Genomic DNA, 18862 nt, shown 5'->3' with positions numbered 1-18862 from the left:
TAAAATTCAAAAAAATTGTATATAGGGCAATTATAGAGGGTTAAAATTTTAATATGTTTTAAAAAAGGGTTGGGGCTAAATATTGTCTCACTATAAATTTTTTTGTAAATATACAAGGAGGCTCAGAAAATTGATCCAAAATGGCTAAAGAAAAAAAACCTAAATTACAAAAAACCACTTTTTTAAAATTCAAAAAAATCGTATATAGCGTCATTGCAAAGGGTTGAAATTTTGATATGTTTTAAACAAGGGTTGGGGCTAAATATTGTCTTACTATAAAAATTTTCGTAAATATACAAGGAGGCTCAAAAAAATGATCCAAAGTGGCTTAAGAAAAAAAACTTAAATTACAAAAAACCACTTTTTTAAAATTCAAAAAAATTGTATATAAGGCCATTGTAGAGGGTTGAAATTTTGATATGTGTTGAACAAGGGTTGGGGCTAAATATTATCTTACTATAAAAATTTTTGTAAATATACAAGGAGGCTCAGAATATTGATCCAAAGTGGCTTAAGAAAAAAAACCAAAATAACAAAAAATCACTTTTTAAAAATTCAAAAAAATCGTATATAGCGTCATTGCAAAGGGTTGAAATTTTGATATGTCTTGAACAAGGGTTGGGGCTAAATATTATCTTACTATAAAAATTTTTGTAAATATACAAGGAGGCTCAGAAAATTGATCCAAAGTAGCTTAATAAAAAAAAACCCAAATTACAAAAAACCACTTTTTTAAAATTCAAAAAAATTGTATATAGCGTCATTGCAGAGGGTTGAAATTTTAATATGTTTTAAACAAGGGTTGGGGCTAAATATTGTCTTACAATAAAAATTTTCGTAAATATACAAGGAGGCTCAGAAAATTGATTCAAAGTGGCTTAATAAAAAAAACCTAAATTACAAAAAACCACTTTTTTAAAATTCAAAAAAATTGTATATGGGGTCATTGTAGAGGGTTGAAATTTTAATATGTTTTGAACAAGGGTTGGTGCTAAATTTTATCTTACTATAAAAATTTTCGTAAATATACAAGGAGGCTCAGAAAATTGATCTAAAGTGACTTAATAAAAAAAGGCCAAATTACAAAAAACCACTTTTTTAAAATTAAAAAAAATCGTATATAGCGTCATTGTAGAGGGTTGAAATTTTAATATGTTTTAAACAAGAGTTGGGGCTAAATATTGACTTACTATAAATTTTTTTGTAAATATACAAGGAGGCTCAAAAAATTGATCCAAAGCGACTTAATAAAAAAAACCAAAATTACAAAAAACCATTTTTTTTAAATTAAAAAAAATCGTATATGGGGTCATTGTAGAGGGTTGAAATTTTAATATGTTTTAAACAAGGGTTGGGGCTAAATATTGTCTCACTATAAAAATTTTCGTAAATATACAGGGGGAGTCAGAAAGTAGAGGCAAACTAACTTATTGAAAAAACCTCAATATACCCAAACTAACGCTTAAAAAACCTCAAAAACCCTTATTTAGGACTATCCTAAAGGGTTGAAATTTTTATATGTTTTAACAAAGGGTTGGGGCTAACTTTTTGCTCTCTACAAAAATTCTCGTAAATGTACAGGGTGAGTCCAAAAAAACCAAGTAATAATTTGAAAATTCACGTTCCCAGTCGGTCTGAATAATAACTAACAACAATTTCCCAAGACAATGTTATTAACCCTTTCAAAACGCGATTATTAAACGAGAAAACAACCGTCTGGACGTTTTCATTATTATTACTCCTCCCGTCTGGCAAATATTAAATTCCCTAAGAAAACCACCCTCGACTAACCAACCAGCCTTAAAATAACGCACTTTCACCCCCTTGGCAAGCGTATGTACTATACAGGACCGTAATTCACTTGAAAGTAAATAATAAATTCTTTCGCACCCTTCCTCTTACCTGAATACGAACAGATTTATTTTCTACCCTTATTTGTTGATAAAACAAAAATTAATTTACCCCACAAGGTTTATGTTTATTTACCCACCTTCATATAGGGAAGGATCGTTTTATGGTCAATCAAAAAACCAAATGGGGACAAATAAGGGATTTACGACGTCCCTTAAATGAGGGATGTTGAGGAAAATTGATTTTTTCCTTCTTCACCCCTTGTTTCCGCGCTCTCTCTCTCTCTCTATGTATATATATATATATATATATATATATATATATATATATATATAAATTGCTTGCTTTAATTCTTTAATTTATGTCATGCAATTTAAATGGGCACCTGAAAGGGTTGCTTTGACCCCCGTCTGAAAGGGTCTTTTATGATTTACTGACGTCCCCTTTTTTCCATTGGAAAAAATGAATAATTACATTTTCTGTTTATTTAAAACGACGCCATTTCAATAATTTATTATATGCGAAACTAATGTGGGAGTTTTCGGGGTGGACTCGCTTCTGTTATTATTCGGGTGCATAATTTCACGGTTGTACGGCAATAAAAACATTATCACTGCACGTGATTCTGAAGAAATAAAATATTTATCACATCAGTGATTTTAGCGATTTTATTAATAATTTATTTATCACTGCAGGGATTCAAGGTTTCTTCATGTGGTAAAACATAAATTTAATAAAAACTATATTTTTTTTGCTGTGGTCGAAAATGTTTATCACAGCAGTGATTTTATTTTTAAAATAAAATAAGTGATTTATCACAGTTGTGATTTTGAAGGTTTTTGTTCCTTTGTTAATAAAATATGAATTTATTTCTTATAATAACGAATTTATCACAATAGTGATTTTAAAAAATTATTTATAAAAGTAATCAGTGATATTAAATCTTTATCAATATAAAGCACCTAGACTCGATAAGATATTTATCATAACAGTGATTTTAAAGGTACTAGAATAATTTTACTCGGCTCGATTATAAATAAATAAATATCACAGTAAAAAAAATCCCAGCAGTGATTGTACGAATGTGTAAGCTAGTAATAAATAAAAAGATATTTTTTCCTTGGAAATTACAAGAAAAATCACAAGTGTGATTTTTACTCAAAATTGTCACGGCACGTGATTCTGAAAAAATAAAATATTTATCACAGCAGTGATTTTTATCACCCGTCTTAATAAGATTTGTAAGCTATATTTTACAGTGATTTTTTAAGTTTAGTTATCACATTATGGTAAAGAAAAAATATTTTTTCTCTTACAGGTTGTAGGGTAATAAAAAAATTATCACTGGACCTGATTCTGAAGGAATAAAATATTTATCACAGCAGTGATTTTTTAAGTTTATTAATCACATTATGCTGAAAGAAATATTTTTTCTCTTACAGGTTGGAGGATAATAAAAAAATTATCACTGCACGTGATTCTGAAGAAATAAAATATTTTATCACATCAGTGATTTTAGCGATTTTATTTTTATTAATAATTAATTTATCACTGTTTAAATTTTCCAGTGAAATAATGACAAAATCAACTCAAGTGTAATTATTTTGTGAATAATTTATCACAATAGTGAATAGTGATTTTTAGGGTCCATTAATACTTTGAAATTTAAATATAATTTAACAGTGATCTCTCCTTACTGACCTGAAGAAAAATAATTTATTTATCATTACAGGGATTCAAGGTTTCTTCTTGTGATAAAACATAAATTAAAAAAAAAACTCTATTTTTTTGGTGTGGTCGAATTGCTTAGTAATAAAATGTTTATCACAGCTCGCTGTCAAACATAAAATCACTGATTTATTAAAGTTGTGATTGATAAGATATTTATCATAACAGTGATTTTAAAGATACTAGAATAATTTCACTAGGCTCGATTAAAAATAAATAAATATCACAGTAAAAAAATATCACAGCAGTGATTGAAGAGCCTCCACCTCCATAAGAAATAAAAAAAAAATCACAACAGTGATTTTACGAATATGTTAACTAATAATATTTTTAAAAAAATTGTATTTCTTTGGTTCTTTATAAGTATTAAAATTTTTATCACAGCAGTGATTTAAATTACGAAAAAATCACAATAGTGATTTTACGGATACATGACTAGTAATGAACAAAAAGAATACGTTTTTCCTGTCCACTGTCAACCTTGAAGTAGAATAATAAATTTATCACAGCAGTGATCAAAGAAATTGCGCCCCCCCTTAATTAAAGCTTCAAAAAAATCACAGTGTTGATTTTGCGAATATGTCAACTAGCAATAAAAAGATATGTTTTTCCTTGGTTATCTGAAAATAATAAAAAAATTATCACGGCAGTGATTGAAGTTACAAGAATAATCACAAATGTGATTTTACTTATACCATGTTTAGTAATGAATAAAAAAAAATAATTTTCTCCTTGGCTACCTGTAAGTAATAAAGTATTTATCATAAGAGTGATTGTAGTTAAAAAAATCACAACAGTGATTTTACCTATAACATTTTTCTTAAATTATAAGATTTTAATTCAACCAGTTTAAATATATGTAAATACGTTTTTTTTACTCATAAGCCAGGGAGTAATAAAACATTTATCACAGCAGTGATTGAACTTACAAAAAAATCACAATAGTGATTTTTCGAATATATCAACTAGTAGTGAATAAAAATTATATGTTTCCTTGTAAGCCTGTAAGTGATAAAATATTTATCATAACAGTGAATGGAGTTACACAAAAAATCACGATAGTGATATTACAAATAAAGCAAATAATTATGATAAAAAAATGTTTTTCCCTGACTACCTGTAAGTAATCAAATATTTATCACAACAGTGATTTCAATTTAGCTCATTTAAAGAAAAAAATATCACAGCAGTGATTGATGAGATTGTTCCTAGGCCATAAAAAAATCACAGTAGTGATTTTATTTTTAAAATAAAATAAGTTATTTATCACAGTTGTGATTTTGAAGGATCTTTGCTAATAAAATAGGAATTTATTTCTTATAATAACCAATTTATCACAATAGTGATTTTAAAAAATTATTTACCCATAATCAGTCTAATAATTTGTCGATTATTTAATGGTCTTCAGAACCTGATAAAAGTAATTACTATAAGGATTTCGTGAAAATCCACTATTCAGTGATATTAAACGTTTATCAATAAAAAGCGCCTGGACTTGACAAGAAATTTATCATAACAGTGATTTTAAAGAAACGTGAATCATTTTACTCAGCTCGATTATAAATAAATAAATGTCGTATTTTTGTTATAAGCCTGAGAGTAATGAAAATATTTATCACAGCAGTGATTGAAGAGCCCAAAAAAAATCACAACAGTGATTTTACGAATATGTCAACTAAGAGTATTTAAAAAAATGGTTGTTCTTTGGTTATTTATAAGTACTAAAATATTTATCACAGCAGTGATTGAACTTACGAAAAAATCACAATAGTGATTTTACGGATAGATGACTAGTAATGAATATAAAAAAATATGTTTTTTCTTGTATACTGTCAACATTGAAGTAAATTAAAATCACAGTAGTGATTTTAGCTTAATTCATTCAAAAATTAATACATTTTTTATTTTTCCTCATAAGTCAGGGAGTAATAATAAATTTATCACAGCAGTGATCAAAGATATTACGCCCCGCTTATTAAAGCTTAAAAAAATCACAGCAGTGATTGTACTTATACCATATTAAGTAATGAATAAAAAAAAATAATTTTCTCCTTAAGTAATAAAATATTTATCATAACAGTGATTTTAGTTAAAAAATCACAATAGTGATTTTACCTATAGGAATTTTCTTAAATTATAAGATTTTTATTTAACCAGTTTAAAAATATGTAAATACGTATTTTTTACTCATAAGCCAGGGAGTAATAAAACATTTATCACAGCAGTAATTGAACTTAAAAAAAAATCACAATAGTGATTTTACGTATGATTTTCATGTATGAACTAGTGAAGAATAAAAAAATATATTTTTCCTGTCATCTTTGAAATAGAATAAAATATTTGTCACAGCAGTGATCAAAGAGATTATATAATAAGGGGGTGCTATTACAGTTTAAAAAAATCACAGTAGTGATTGTACGAATATGTCAACTTGTAATAAATAAAAAGATTTTTTTTTCTTGGTTATCTGAAAATAATAAAAAAATATCAGGGCAGTGATTGAATTGTGACAAGAAAAATCACAAATGTGATGAAATTTTGAAAATTTGTCTACGCCCTCTTTGGATAACTTAAGTAGACACGAATTTAAGCGTTTTTCAAATTAATGACAGAATTTTGAGAAAAAAATTTATTTTTGAGAAAATGCTCAAAATTTCACAAAGGGACTATAACTCAAAAAGTAAACCAGATACAGTTTTGAAAATTTGTACACCTGTTCTTTGGACAATTTGATTAGACACCTATTTCAGTGTTTTTCAAAATTTGAACAGAATTTTGAGTTTTTTTTTTTTTTTTTTTTTTTTTTTTAAATGTGTAAACAGCTAATAACTCAAAAACTAAGCCAGCTACAATTTTGAAAATTTGTACACATATTCTTTGGGCAATTTGATTGAACACCTGTTTCAGCAATTTTCGAAATATAGTCAAAATTTTGAAAAAATAATTTTTTTTTTAAAAAACGATTTTCACCACCGGTTACTCAAAAATCAGCGAGCTCCCTAAAAAGGTACAGACCCAATAAACTCCTCGAAATTACCCAATAAAAAAAACCCACCAACTGCACCAACAACATATTCACCTAATCCACCCTCAAAACCCGGAAATCCAAAAAAAATTCATCATCCCCCAAGTTCTGGCCCATAAGGGCGTCATAAAAATCAATAGGGATCCAGAAGGGTAATTTACTATACAGGTCACTGGTTCTTCTGATTGACTGCGATATCCGAGAAGTTTATTTACTGAACTGTTAATGCTCCCTTTTAACAGAGGGAGGGGGCCTACAAAAGGGTTGTAAGAACAGACACCCTAAACCCTCGTTACTATTTTTTTTTTGCGTTAAAACTTGTTGACTTTGACGGCTTGTAACAGTTGAAAAATGAATTTTGGGGGATGAATTGATGTTTAATTTGTATCAAGGGTAAAATGAAACATTGAAGGGGGAGAGAGGGGTTTATTGAGCCCAAATAATATACATTTAACTAGACATATGCTATTATTATTTATTCAGGTTAAACTCGCTGTTTGCATAACTTAAACGGATACGACTGACGCACCTTTATTTCGAAATATAAAGAAAACACACTTCATACAAAGGGAAATATAATTTGAAACAGTGAGAGGCACTTTGCTTGTGTGAGTGGGAAAAATGACATTTGTATGGAAATACTCACATTGACTGATAGGAAAAACGAGGGGTTTTTCCACGATTAAATGTCGAAAGGGTTTTGATGGAAATTGCGCATTTCCACCGTAAACTGGCTACAAGAGATTTCCGCGATGTGACCTTTGAACGGGGAGATTTACCGGTTGTATAGGGGTTGATGAGGGAGTTGTGTGACTAGTGAAAGGTCCTAAAGGTGTTTTTTTGTGTGAATTAATAAGTCGGTGCTTTTTTTTTATTGTTATTGTGTTTGTTTAATTGGAAATTAATTTTATATAATATTTATTTATTTCTCGATAGCATTCAGAGCGATCAGGGAAGTGAATTTTGCAACAAGAGTTTTTTACGTGGGATGTTTATTGGTCTAAAAGTTGTGCAGATACTGTTTTGAAAATTTGTACACGTATTCTCTGAAGGATTTGATTGGACACGTATTTCAGCGTTTTTCAAAATTTGGACGAGATTTTGAAAAAAAAATTTTTTTGAAAAAATATATTTTTTTCTATATTCTTCGCAAAACGTTCATATCTCAAAGAATTCTTTAAATACAATTTTGAAAATTCGTACACGTATTCTCTGAAGGATTTAACTGGACACGTATTTCAGCGTTTTTCAAAATTTGGACAAGATTTTGAAAAATAATTTTTTTTTGAATAAACAATTTTTTTTCTATATTCTTCACAAAACGTCCATATCTCAAAGAATTCTTTAAATACAATTTTGAAAATTCGTACACGTATTCTCTAAAGGATTTAACTGGACACGTATTTCAGCGTTTTTCAAAATTTGGACAAGATTTTAAAAATAATTTTTTTTTGAATAAACAATTTTTTTTCTATATTCTTCACAAAACGTCCATATCTCAAAGAATTCTTTAAATACAATTTTGAAAATTCGTACACGTATTCTCTGAAGGATTTAACTGAACACGTATTTTAGCGTTTTTCAAAATTTGGACAAGATTTTGAAAAATAATTTTTTTTTGAATAAATATTTTTTTTTCTATATTCTTCACAAAACGTCCATATCTCACAGAATTCTTCAAATACAATTTTAAAAATTCGTACACGTATTCTCTGAAAGATTTAACTGGACACGTATTTCAGCGTTTTTCAAAATTTGGACAAAATTTTGAGAAAAAAATTTTTTTTGAAAAAATTATTTTTTTTTTATATACTTAACAAAACGTCCATATCTCAAAGAATTCTTCAAATAGAATTTTGAAAATTTATACACATATTCTCTGAAAGATTTGATTGGACACGTATTTCAGCGTTTTTCAAAATTTGGACAAGATTTTGAAAAATAATTTTTTTTTGAATAAATATTTTTTTTTCTATATTCTTCACAAAACGTCCATATCTCACAGAATTCTTCAAATACAACTTTGAAAATTCATTCACGTATTCTCTGAAGGATTTAACTGGACACGTATTTCAGCGTTTTTCAAAATTGGGACAAAATTTTGAAAAAAAATTTTTTTTTGGAAAAATTTTTTTTTCCCCAAAAATTCATCAAAACATTCATAACTCAAAAACTTGAGCAGATAAATCGCTAAAAATTCAAACACGTATTCCTTGGGCCAGAGCCGCATTTCACCGTTTTTCAAAATATAAGCAAGATAATTATAATTATTATTATTATTATTATTATTATTATTATTATTATTACTATAAACCAATGCATTTCTTCCTTTATAAAGGAACAATTTTTTTCTTTAAAAACCGATCGAAGGGCACTTTCCCACCAAATTTAACTTAATGAAAAAAAAATCAATTAGTCACTCTAATGTCAACATCGGTAAAACCGGTTTTTCCACGATGTTCCTGAAAACTTTCATATTTTATAACGGGAGTAACGTGGATGGTAACAGGAGGACGTCCAATTTGTCTTCCCTAAAAGCTTTACGAGGGGGAAATGCCTCCACTGCCTCTACGGCTTTTAGTTTTAAGCAATATTCAGGACCATTATGAGGGTTTACTTGCGGTTTTCCCGGTTTATCTTTTACGTTTGCTTACTTAAGCTCTACTAATGCCGTGCCATCAGAATTAAATTATTTTTTTTTAAATGGGAATTTATAATGTTTTTTGTGAGTGTTTGGAGAAGGGCTGAAATGTGGTGTTTAATGGAACTGTGTTTGAGGAGTATTTGTGTGAATTTTCGTAATTTTATGTGCTCAAGTTTTTGAGTTGTAATGGGTGTTTGGGTGAATTTGTGGGCAAAAAATTGTTTGGCTAAAAAAATTTTTTTCTCAAAATTTTGTCTAAATTTTGAGAAACGCTGAAATACGTGTCCTGTTAAATCCTTCAGAGAATACGTGTACGAATTTTCAAAATTGTATTTGAAGAATTCTTTGAGATATGGATGTTTTGTTAAGTATATAGAAAAAAAAAATATTTTTTCAAAAAATTTTTTTTTTTCAAAATCTTGTCAAAATTTTGAAAAACGCTGAAATACGTGTCCAGTTAAATCCTTCAGAGAATATGTGTACGAATTTTCAAAATTGTATTTCAAGAATTCTTTGAGATATGGACGTTTTGTTAAGTATATAGAAAAAAAAAATATTTTTTCAAAAACATTTTTTTTTTCAAAATCTTGCCAAAATTTTGAAAAACGCTGAAATACGTGTCCAATCAAATCCTTCAGAGAATACGTGTATGAATTTTCAAAATTCTATTTCAAAAATTCTTTGAGATATGGACGTTTTGTTAAGTATATAGAAAAAAAAATATTTTTTCAAAAAATTTTTTTTTTCAAAATCTTGTCAAAATTTTAAAAAACGCTGAAATACGTGTCCAATCAAATCCTTCAAAGAATACGTGTACGAATTTTCAAAATTTTATTTGAAGAATTCTTTGAGATATGGACGTTTTGTTAAATATTTAGAAAAAAAATTGTTTTTTTCAAAAAAAATTTTTTTTTTCAAAATCTTGTCCAAATTTTGAAAAACGCTAAAATACGTGTCCAGTTAAATTCCTCGGTGAATACGTGTACGAATTTTCAAAATTGTATTTTAAGAATTCTTTGAGATATGGACGTTTTGTTAAGTATATAGAAAAAAAATATATTTTTTCAAAAAAATTTTTTTTTTCAAAATCTTGTCAAAATTTTGAAAAACGCTGAAATACGTGTCCAATCAAATTCTTCAGAGAATACGTGTATGAATTTTCAAAATTGTATTTGAAGAATTCTTTGAGATATGGACGTTTTGTTAAGTATATAGAAAAAAAGTTGTTTTTTCAAAAAAATTTTTTTTTTTCAAAATTCTTTCCAAATTTTGAAAAACGCTAAAATACGTGTCCAGTTAAATTCCTCGGTGAATACGTGTACGAATTTTCAAAATTGTATTTGAAGAATTCTTTGTGATATGGACGTTTTGTGAAGAATATAGAAAAAAAAATATTTAAAAAAAAAAAAAATTTTTTTTTCAAAATCTTGTCAAAATTTTGAAAAACGCTGAAATACGTGTCCAATCAAATCCTTCAGAGAATACGTGCATGAATTTTCAAAATTGTATTTGAAGAATTCTTTGAGATATGGACGTTTTGTTAAGTATATAGAAAAAAAATATATTTTTTCAAAAAAATTTTTTTTTTCAAAATCTTGTCAAAATTTTGAAAAACGCTGAAATACGTGTCCAATCAAATCCTTCAGAGAATACGTGTATGAATTTTCAAAATTGTATTTGAAGAATTCTTTGAGATATGGACGTTTTGTTAAGTATATAGAAAAAAAGTTGTTTTTTCAAAAAAAATTTTTTTTTTCAAAATTCTGTCCAAATTTTGAAAAACGCTAAAATACGTGTCCAGTTAAATCCTTCAGAGAATACGAGTATGAATTTTCAAAATTGTATTTTAAGAATTCTTTGAGATATGGACGTTTTGTGAAGAATATAGAAAAAAAATTGTTTTTTCAAAAAATTTTTTTTTTCCAAAATCTTGTCCAATTTTTGAAAAACGCTGAAATACGTGTCCAGTTAAATCCTTCAGAGAATACGTGCATGAATTTTCAAAATTGTATTTGAAGAATTCTTTGAGATATGGACGTTTTGTTAAATATTTAGAAAAAAAAATATTTTTTCAAAAAATTTTTTTTTTTCAAAATCTTGTCAAAATTTTGCAAAACGCTGAAATACGTGTCCAATCAAATCCTTCATAGAATACGTGTATGAATTTTCAAAATTGTATTTTAAGAATTTTTTAAGATATGGACGTTTTGTTAAGTATATAGAAAAAAAATTGTTTTTTCAAAAAAAATTTTTTTTCCAAAATCTTGTCAAAATTTTGAAAAACGCTGAAATACGTGTCCAATCAAATCCTTCAGAGAATACGTGTACGAATTTTCAAAATTGTATTTTAAGAATTCTTTGAGATATGGACGTTTTGTTAAGTTTATAGAAAAAAAAAATATTTTTTCAAAAACATTTTTTTTTTCAAAATCTTGTCAAAATTTTGAAAAACGCTGAAATACGTGTCCAATCAAATCCTTCAGAGAATACGTGTACGAATTTTCAAAATTGTATTTGAAGAATTCTTTGAGATATGGACGTTTTGTTAAGTATATAGAAAAAAAGTTGTTTTTTCAAAAAAAATTTTTTTTTTCAAAATTCTGTCCAAATTTTGAAAAACGCTAAAATACGTGTCCAGTTAAATCCTTCAGAGAATACGAGTATGAATTTTCAAAATTGTATTTTAAGAATTCTTTGAGATATGGACGTTTTGTGAAGAATATAGAAAAAAAATTGTTTTTTCAAAAAATTTTTTTTTTCCAAAATCTTGTCCAATTTTTGAAAAACGCTGAAATACGTGTCCAGTTAAATCCTTCAGAGAATACGTGCATGAATTTTCAAAATTGTATTTGAAGAATTCTTTGAGATATGGACGTTTTGTTAAATATTTAGAAAAAAAAATATTTTTTCAAAAAATTTTTTTTTTTCAAAATCTTGTCAAAATTTTGCAAAACGCTGAAATACGTGTCCAATCAAATCCTTCATAGAATACGTGTATGAATTTTCAAAATTGTATTTTAAGAATTTTTTAAGATATGGACGTTTTGTTAAGTATATAGAAAAAAAATTGTTTTTTCAAAAAAAATTTTTTTTCCAAAATCTTGTCAAAATTTTGAAAAACGCTGAAATACGTGTCCAATCAAATCCTTCAGAGAATACGTGTACGAATTTTCAAAATTGTATTTTAAGAATTCTTTGAGATATGGACGTTTTGTTAAGTTTATAGAAAAAAAAAATATTTTTTCAAAAACATTTTTTTTTTCAAAATCTTGTCAAAATTTTGAAAAACGCTGAAATACGTGTCCAATCAAATCCTTCAGAGAATACGTGTACGAATTTTCAAAATTGTATTTGAAGAATTCTTTGAGATATGGACGTTTTGTTAAGTATATAGAAAAAAAATTGTTTTTTCAAAAAAAAATTTTTTTTTCAAAATTCTGTCCAAATTTTGAAAAACGCTGAAATACGTGTCCAGTTAAATCCTTCAGAGAATACGTGCATGAATTTTCAAAATTGTATTTGAAGAATTCTGTGAGATATGGACGTTTTGTTAAGTATATAGAAAAAAAAATTACTTTTTCAAAAAAATTTTTTTTTTCAAAATCTTGTCCAAATTTTGAAAAACGCTGAAATACGTGTCCAGTTAAATCCTTTAGAGAATACGTGTACGAATTTTCAAAATTGTTTTTGAAGGATTCTTTGAGATATGGACGTTTTGTTAAGTATATAGAAAAAAAATTGTTTTTTCAAAAAAATTTTTTTTTTCAAAATCTTGTCCAAATTTTGAAAAACGCTGAAATACGTGTCCAGTTAAATCCTTTAGAGAATACGTGTACGAATTTTCAAAATTGTATTTTAAGAATTTTTTAAGATATGGACGTTTTGTTAAGTATATAGAAAAAAAATTGTTTTTTCAAAAAAAATTTTTTTTCCAAAATCTTGTCAAAATTTTGAAAAACGCTGAAATACGTGTCCAATCAAATCCTTCAGAGAATACGTGTACGAATTTTCAAAATTGTATTTTAAGAATTCTTTGAGATATGGACGTTTTGTTAAGTTTATAGAAAAAAAAAATATTTTTTCAAAAACATTTTTTTTTTCAAAATCTTGTCAAAATTTTGAAAAACGCTGAAATACGTGTCCAATCAAATCCTTCAGAGAATACGTGTACGAATTTTCAAAATTGTATTTGAAGAATTCTTTGAGATATGGACGTTTTGTTAAGTATATAGAAAAAAAATTGTTTTTTCAAAAAAAAATTTTTTTTTCAAAATTCTGTCCAAATTTTGAAAAACGCTGAAATACGTGTCCAGTTAAATCCTTCAGAGAATACGTGCATGAATTTTCAAAATTGTATTTGAAGAATTCTGTGAGATATGGACGTTTTGTTAAGTATATAGAAAAAAAAATTACTTTTTCAAAAAAATTTTTTTTTTCAAAATCTTGTCCAAATTTTGAAAAACGCTGAAATACGTGTCCAGTTAAATCCTTTAGAGAATACGTGTACGAATTTTCAAAATTGTTTTTGAAGGATTCTTTGAGATATGGACGTTTTGTTAAGTATATAGAAAAAAAATTGTTTTTTCAAAAAAATTTTTTTTTTCAAAATCTTGTCAAAATTTTGAAAAACGCTGAAATACGTGTCCAATCAAATCCTTCAGAGAATACGTGCATGAATTTTTAAAATTATATTTGAAGAATTCTTTGAGATATGGACGTTTTGTTAAGTATATAGAAAAAAAAAATATTTTTTCAAAAAATTTTTTTTTTCAAAATCTTGTCCATTTTTTGAAAAACGCTGAAATACGTGTCCAATTAAATCCTTCAGAGAATACGTGCATGAATTTTCAAAATTGTATTTGAAGAATTCTTTGAGATATGGACGTTTTGTGAAGAATATAGAAAAAAATATATAAAAAAAAAAAAAAAATTTTTTTTTCAAAATCTTGTCCAAGTTTTGAAAAACGCTGAAATACGTGTCCAGTTAAATCCTTTAGAGAATACGTGTATGAATTTTGAAAATTCTATCTCAAGAATTCTTTGAGATATGGACGTTTTGTTAAGTATATCGAAAAAAAATATATTTTTTCAAAAAAATTTTTTTTTTCAAAATCTTGTCAAAATTTTGAAAAACGCTGAAATACGTGTCCAATCAAATTCTTCAGAGAATACGTGCATGAATTTTCAAAATTGTATTTGAAGAATTCTTTGAGATATGGACGTTTTGTTAAATATTTAGAAAAAAAATTATTTTTTCAAAAAAAATTTTTTTTTTTTCAAAATTCTGTCCAAATTTTGAAAAACGCTGAAATACGTGTCCAGTTAAATTCCTCGGTGAATACATGTACGAATTTTCAAAATTGTATTTTAAGAATTCTTTGAGATATGGACGTTTTTTTAAGTATATAGAAAAAAAATATATTTAAAAAAAAATTTTTTTTTTCAAAATCTTGTCAAAATTTTGAAAAACGCTGAAATACGTGTCTAATCAAATTCTTCAGAGAATACGCCTACGAATTTTCAAAATTTTATTTGAAGAATTCTTTGAGATATGGACGTTTTGTGAAGTATATAGAAAAAAAAAATATTTAAAAAAAAAAAAAATTTTTTTTTCAAAATCCTGCCCATTTTTTGAAAAACGCTAAAACACGTATCTAATCAAATTATTCGGAGAATATGTGCACAAATTTTCAAAACTCTATCTAATCTACTTTTTGACTTACGAACAGTTTGTAAAATTAAAAAAAATTAAAATAAACCCCTCGACATGTGGTACTCAATCCTAGCTAATTTTTCCTAACTAAGCCACTGGTGAAAACGGCTTTCTCATACCACCAACCCTTTACTCAAAAACGCAAACATTTCTCATTCAAACTGACATAACCTCTTTGTCATGCTACACATTTTCAGCCCCACTAACTTATTACCCAAGTCTATATACCTAATCCAATTTACACAATCCAGTTACATTAACTTTTATATCAAAACAATCACTAGGGCCTCACTCACCTATCGAGAGCGATCGCGACCAAATGCAATATGGAGGCGGTACAACATAAAACGTCGCTGGAGGTCCACATGTCGCATAATTCCGGCCCCAGGGACCATTCCCTGTTGACCTCCTGTACCGCCCCCAGGGGCATCACCAGACACGCCACCAGCAGGTCGGCTACCGCCAACGACAAGATCAAATAGTTCGCCACGTTTTGCAGGTTCCTTTCCAGTAAAATTGCCGCTATCACAAACACGTTGCCTGTAAATAAAAGGGGGGATTTATTGAAGAAAAAAAATGTACACCCTACCTACGTATGCAAACTATAAAATAAATCTCAGGCAAAAGTGCCTTGAACAGAAACGTACAAAGGAACGTAAATATTTGTCGGAATCTCTCATATCGAATTGTCGGGACTCTCCGTTGGAATTGAAAAACAGGGAAGTGAGCCGATATCTCTGGATCTATCCAGGCATAATAAAATAAGACTTATTGATATCAAACGAGTCTTTTCTATAACGATTTTTATGTTATTCGAGGCTCTAGGGGTGTTTGCAACAAAGATATTCGACGTGTTTAGTTGTGAGGCTCATTAGGCACTTGACTTGAGCCTAAAAGAGCCTATATCTCTTTTGGCACAACTGTCAGGACAATTATCCTTAAATAAAAGTTATAGTCCTTATAATTATCTAGCGAATGGCATAAAAATCTTTAAAATCGGATGAACCGTTGATGAGTTACAGGCATTTGAACTTTTTCTGGAGTCAGTGGAGACTTGGGACGTCGACCTGGGACTCCAACCCCGATATCTCTGGATCTACGTCAGATACAATAATGAAATAAATTTTGTTAGAAACAAAATACTTTTTACAATAATATTTATAGAGATTTCTAAGGCTCTAAAATAATTTCTAACGAATATATTTGACCTCATAGTTCTATGGCTTGTCAAACACTCGATACAAGGCGAAGAAGTCAGATATCTTTTTTGGTAAATTTTTTAGAACAATTTTTTTGTAATAAAAGTTATAGTCCTTATAATTATCTAGCAAATGCTTTAAAAATCTTTAAAATCGGATAAATCATTGATGAGTTACGAACATTTGAATTTTTCCTGAGGTCATTGGAGACTTGGGATGACGACCTAGGACTCCAACCTCGATATCTCTGGATCTACGTTAGGTACAATAATAAAATAAAGTTTATTGGAAACTACATACTTTTTACAATAATATTTATACAGGTCTCTAAGGCTCTACAATAATTTCTAACGAATATATTCGACCTGATAGTTCTATGGCTTGTCAGACACTCGATACAAGCCAAAGAAGTCAGATATTTTTTTTGGTAAATTTTCTAGGAAAATTTTTTTGTAATAAGAGTTATAGTCCTTATAATTGTCTAGCAAATGCTCTAAAAATCTTTAAAATCGGATTAACCGTTGATGAGTTACAGCCATTTGAACTTTTTATGGGGTCAGTGGACGCTTGAGATATCGACCTGGGACTCCAACCTCGATATCTCTGGATCTACGTTAGATACAATAATCAAATAAAGTTTATTGGAAACTAAATACTTTTTACAATAATATTTATAGAGGTCTCTAAGGCTCTACAATAATTTTTAACGAATATATTCGACCTGATAGTTCTATGGCTTGTCAGACACTCGATACAAGCCGACAAAGTCAGATATCTTTTTTGGTAAATTTTTTAGAATAATTTTTTTATAATAAAAGTTATAGTCCTTATAATTATCTAGCGAATGCTTTAAAAATCTTTAAAATCGGATAAACCCTTGATGAGTTACAGGCATTTGAACTTTTTCTGGAGTCAGTGGAGGCTTGAGATGTTGACCTGGGACTCCAACCTCGATATCTCTGGATCTACGTTGGATAGAATAATAAAATAAAGTTTATTGGAAACTAAATACTTTTTACAACAATACTTATAGAAGTCTCTAAAGCTCTAAAATTAATTTTAACAAAATTATCCAAAGAATTTGCAAAAGGGTCTTCCAAATAGTTGTCGTGAGGCAATGATGGAGCATATCTCTCTTGCTAGTCCTTACAGGAAATTTATTATTAAATAAAAGTTTTGCACTAAGTAATTATCTAACGACAGCTTTAAGAATCATTAAAATCCAATAACGCGTTAAGGAGTTACAGCCAATTGAATTTTTCTTGAGGTCAGTGGAGGCTTGGGACGTCTACCTGGAACTCCAAACTCGATATCTCTGGATCTATATGAGCTAGAGGCATAAAATAAAGTTTGTTCGGAAGCAAATTATTCCTTATATCATATACATAATAACTCTTAAGTCTCTAGGATGACGCGCTTCAAAGATATCCATCATATTATCTAGAAGACTCATGAGACACACATCCTGAGCCAATAAAATTTCATATCGTTCTTGATAATTACGCTAGAGTAAATATTATTAAACAAAAGTTAGACTGTACTTATTTGTCTAGCGAACGCTTTAAAAATCATTAAAATCGGATTAGCCATTAATAAGTTACAGCCATTTGAATTTTTCCTGGGGTCAGTGGAGGCTTGGGGCGTCGACCTGGATTTCCAGACTCGATATCTCTGGATCTATTTGAGCTAGGATCACAAAATAAAAAGCCTTTAAGAGGAAATAACTTATTTTATTACTTCGATAACTCCCAGACCTCTAAAAGCAGTACAAACAGAGCTAGCTAAATTATTATTTACTGTGCAGAGCGACAAGGAAGCAGAATTTTCAAACAATATTTAGGAAGTGGACTGATTTAAAGAAGGCTGGGGAGGAAACCCTGATGAGTTAATTCGAATAATGTGAAACAGTTCTCGAATTAAATTTTGGGGGGGATTTCGAGGATCGATTATGAGACCCTTGAGGGTTAATTGCCGATCTGATTTGAATTTCCATGTTCCTCGAGCATGCCTTATCTAATAATAATTATCGAATTAATTTATATAAAGTGAGTATTTTTTGATTTTATAGGGGGTGGTTCGAGCGATTATTTATTTGCTTAAAATTCCAAACTTCCCTTGTTTCGTCTATCCCTTTCAACCCTTCTCATCCGAACTATTTCCCAATTAAAGTGAAATTTGGGGAGGGATGTTTGGTTTAATATTATCTGATTGAGGTACGATGAAGAATTTATGGAGTTTATGCAGTCTAGACGCGTGCGAAAACGTTTATAAAATAAGTAACAAAAACCGTATCTCGATTTCGTATTCCGTACAGATGGAAGGGACTTTTGTCGATTTTTTATTTGTCAGGGAATTATAACGATCCCTCCCGAGTTTCATCCGTGACAAAGCTCGCATCATTTTTAAGCTTTCCTTTTTTTTTCTTCCATTCGTTCGTTTTCTGTTGTACCTCGATAAATTTCACGTTCCTTTTTTCGAGTTTTCTTATCACGAACGTGGAAACTTTATTGTACCTTCTTGGTCGTTTAATATATACAACGACGGTATAAGCATTTATCAAGTAGATTCGGCTCAGGAAGGACCGATAAAAATGAACAGGTTAGAGGTAAAAATAACGTTAAGATCCGGCTCGAAGGACCAAAAAAATGAAAGAAAACATTAGTGAATCCGGTTTAAAAAATTAATAGAATGTAGATTACAAG

General features: G+C 28.5%; 1 protein-coding gene across 1 annotated transcript in view; it reads right to left on the bottom strand.

Annotated features, from left to right (window-relative positions):
• LOC126746282 (5-hydroxytryptamine receptor-like) overlaps window positions 1-18862 on the bottom strand; it is a 94402-nt gene that overhangs the window by 7965 nt on the left and 67575 nt on the right. The window contains exon 3 of the mRNA XM_050454452.1: window positions 15258-15501. Coding sequence (XP_050310409.1) covers window positions 15258-15501 — 244 coding nt within the window. The remainder of the gene's footprint in view (window positions 1-15257; window positions 15502-18862) is intronic.

This window comes from Anthonomus grandis, chromosome 17, assembly GCF_022605725.1.
Source record: "Anthonomus grandis grandis chromosome 17, icAntGran1.3, whole genome shotgun sequence".
Classification (NCBI taxonomy): domain Eukaryota; kingdom Metazoa; phylum Arthropoda; class Insecta; order Coleoptera; family Curculionidae; genus Anthonomus; species Anthonomus grandis.
This window is presented reverse-complemented; position numbering and strand designations above follow the sequence as displayed.